The 2,349-nt window shown below is 32.5% G+C and overlaps 1 protein-coding gene across 1 annotated transcript in view; it reads left to right on the top strand.

The window, feature by feature from the left end:
* Window positions 1–1,332: 1,332 nt before the first annotated feature.
* LOTGIDRAFT_159469 (hypothetical protein) overlaps window positions 1,333–2,349 on the top strand; it is a gene marked incomplete at both ends in the record, with an annotated part of 7,106 nt that continues 6,089 nt past the window's right edge. Inside the window, 3 exons of the mRNA XM_009053777.1 lie at window positions 1,333–1,398; window positions 1,851–1,980; window positions 2,168–2,326. Of these exons, the coding sequence (XP_009052025.1) occupies window positions 1,333–1,398; window positions 1,851–1,980; window positions 2,168–2,326 (355 nt within the window). The remainder of the gene's footprint in view (window positions 1,399–1,850; window positions 1,981–2,167; window positions 2,327–2,349) is intronic.

Below are 2,349 nucleotides of genomic sequence, written 5' to 3'. Positions count from 1 at the left end.
TCAGGGATTTTAATCATGTGCTAATAGTGTGCCAATAATAATGCTACAAATAGCTGAAAATGTTATGACATGAAAATATGCATAAAATGTCCTCATCACATGAGGCAAAAGCATTCGTTTAGAGAAAAAAAATCAACTTTAAAAATTTCCTGTCCTAAGAAGAGAAAAATCTATAAAGACAGAATATATAAGGTGTTTAAACCAAGTTTTTTCAAATAAAAATATTACTCTCCAAGCATAATGAGCCTATTAAGTATTCAAATCAAATTATTCATCAATTGGCATTTACCTCAAAATATAGACAATCAAAATGTAATTGTAATCATGTGTGTTCCTGAAAGTAGAGGTGGTAACCCCACTAACAAAAAATAGGATTTTATAAGGGGACAAAGAGGGTTTTGATTCTACAGTTCCCAAAGCACAAACATTATAATATTACCAATTTATTAACCATCAGTTGTACAACCAAATTTTTCCAAGAAAATATTTAGTTGAAATCAACTGTTTGATACATGTTGACAAAATGGTAGTTGATATTTACATAAAGGATCACTGAAGATTCACTTTGTATAACAATGTAGGTTTTTTAGAATATGTATCGATGCACATGAAAAATAAAATGATACATTGTATATCATCTGTTATACTATATGAAATTATAAGTTATATTTAACTGAAGAGACCTTTTTTGTCTATGGTCTGTTGAGAAGCCAAATGTTAATATGGCATCGGTTACTCTTGCAGACAAAGAAACATAAATGACCTATATTATTTTACTGTTATTTTTTGATCATTTTAAAACTAAATTCTTATTTATTTCTTGTCAAATAATATGAAACGGGAGGGGCAACATTTATCTAACCAATGTGTTCACGTATACAAAATGTTTCATGAAGTACAATGAATAAGAAGATAATTTGCTGACTTACATTTGGGATGGTACAAGTCTCTGTATTGGTATTGGTTGTGGAGTTATAACACTGACCGACGACGAATCATGAGTTGGTCGTGTATCAAGCGCTGAGACGCCATTGGCTGATTGAAACAAGGGAGTAAGCGTCTCGCCTTGAACAATGAATCCACCAAATATCCTGGCCTATGCCTACTCGAGCGAGACGGACCGTTTGTTTATTCACATGAGGTGATTCACAGTAGCGTATTTACAATATATCAATAAGATAAGGTGTTATCTATGACGGGTTAGGTGAAAATGAACATCTCTAAACGAGGGAGTATGTTGTAATGTTGGATCAGCGTTATAACGGGGTCTCGTATTCCACACTTCATAACTAACGGTCCTTACTCACGTGTGGTTACTATTGCCAGAGCTAAATGTTCACTGGTTATGCAGAAGATAGTTATAAGAACCTTGACAGTTGTTCACGAATTTTAGCATGGGTAAGAATCATTCGTCCCTGCCAAGTTTTATATAGATTATGTTAATTCAAAGCGATCGATATATAGCCAGATAAGAATATAAGAATCGATAATATAGGTCATGTTAACAAACTAACACAGAAATAGTCATCTTTATTTCATATTTTGAAAATAATTAAATCAATTCAGGGGCCAACATGATAAAAATGAAAAATATACTTTCAATATCAAGAGTAAGCCTCTTGTAATAATTGTAAAGATATCATATATATATAGTAGAGTGGTTTTGTCAGTTATTAGAACTAAAGACCTAAAGGACTACACTCCAGAAATTTCAGGACACTGGTAAATCTTTTTGGTCATAACTAACTAAAGCCAACTTGTTTCTGACTGAGTTTTGATGGACTGGACTGAACCTGTACATGTTTGTTTGCTAACTTGACGAAAATAGTTGTAGTTCCTATTAATTTCAGGGTGCCAATAGTTATGGGCAGCTTGGTATTGGTAGTAAAGAGGATCAGTTGGTACCAAGACAAGTGATAGTACCCGGTATTAATGTTAGATATATCACTGGAGGTGGAGGACATACAGTGGCTTTAACTGGTAAGAAATGCATGCATATATAATAATCTCATTGTGTTGTAATTTAAATGCATAATTTCAGATCTGATTACTAAAATGACAATCATGTCTATACAAGCTGTAAATCATGCTGTTAATCATGCTGTTGTACTATTCTAGAATCAAAAGATTGGCGAATTTTTTTTTCCATTTTACTTATTATCTATAGATAATGGGAAGGTATTGGTATGTGGTAGTAACAGTAAAGGAGAACTTGGTTTAGGTCAAACTGTTAACTCTATTACAACATTAACTCCTATTCATAGTTTAAACAGTGAGAATATCATCAAGATAGATGCTGGCTGGGAATTTACATTAGCTATAAATGGTATGTATAAGGTATCATAAAGT

This window comes from Lottia gigantea, assembly GCF_000327385.1.
Source record: "Lottia gigantea unplaced genomic scaffold LOTGIsca_20, whole genome shotgun sequence".
NCBI lineage: Eukaryota > Metazoa > Mollusca > Gastropoda > Lottiidae > Lottia > Lottia gigantea.
Note: the sequence above shows the minus strand (reverse complement) of the source record. Positions and strands in the feature narration are given on the sequence as shown.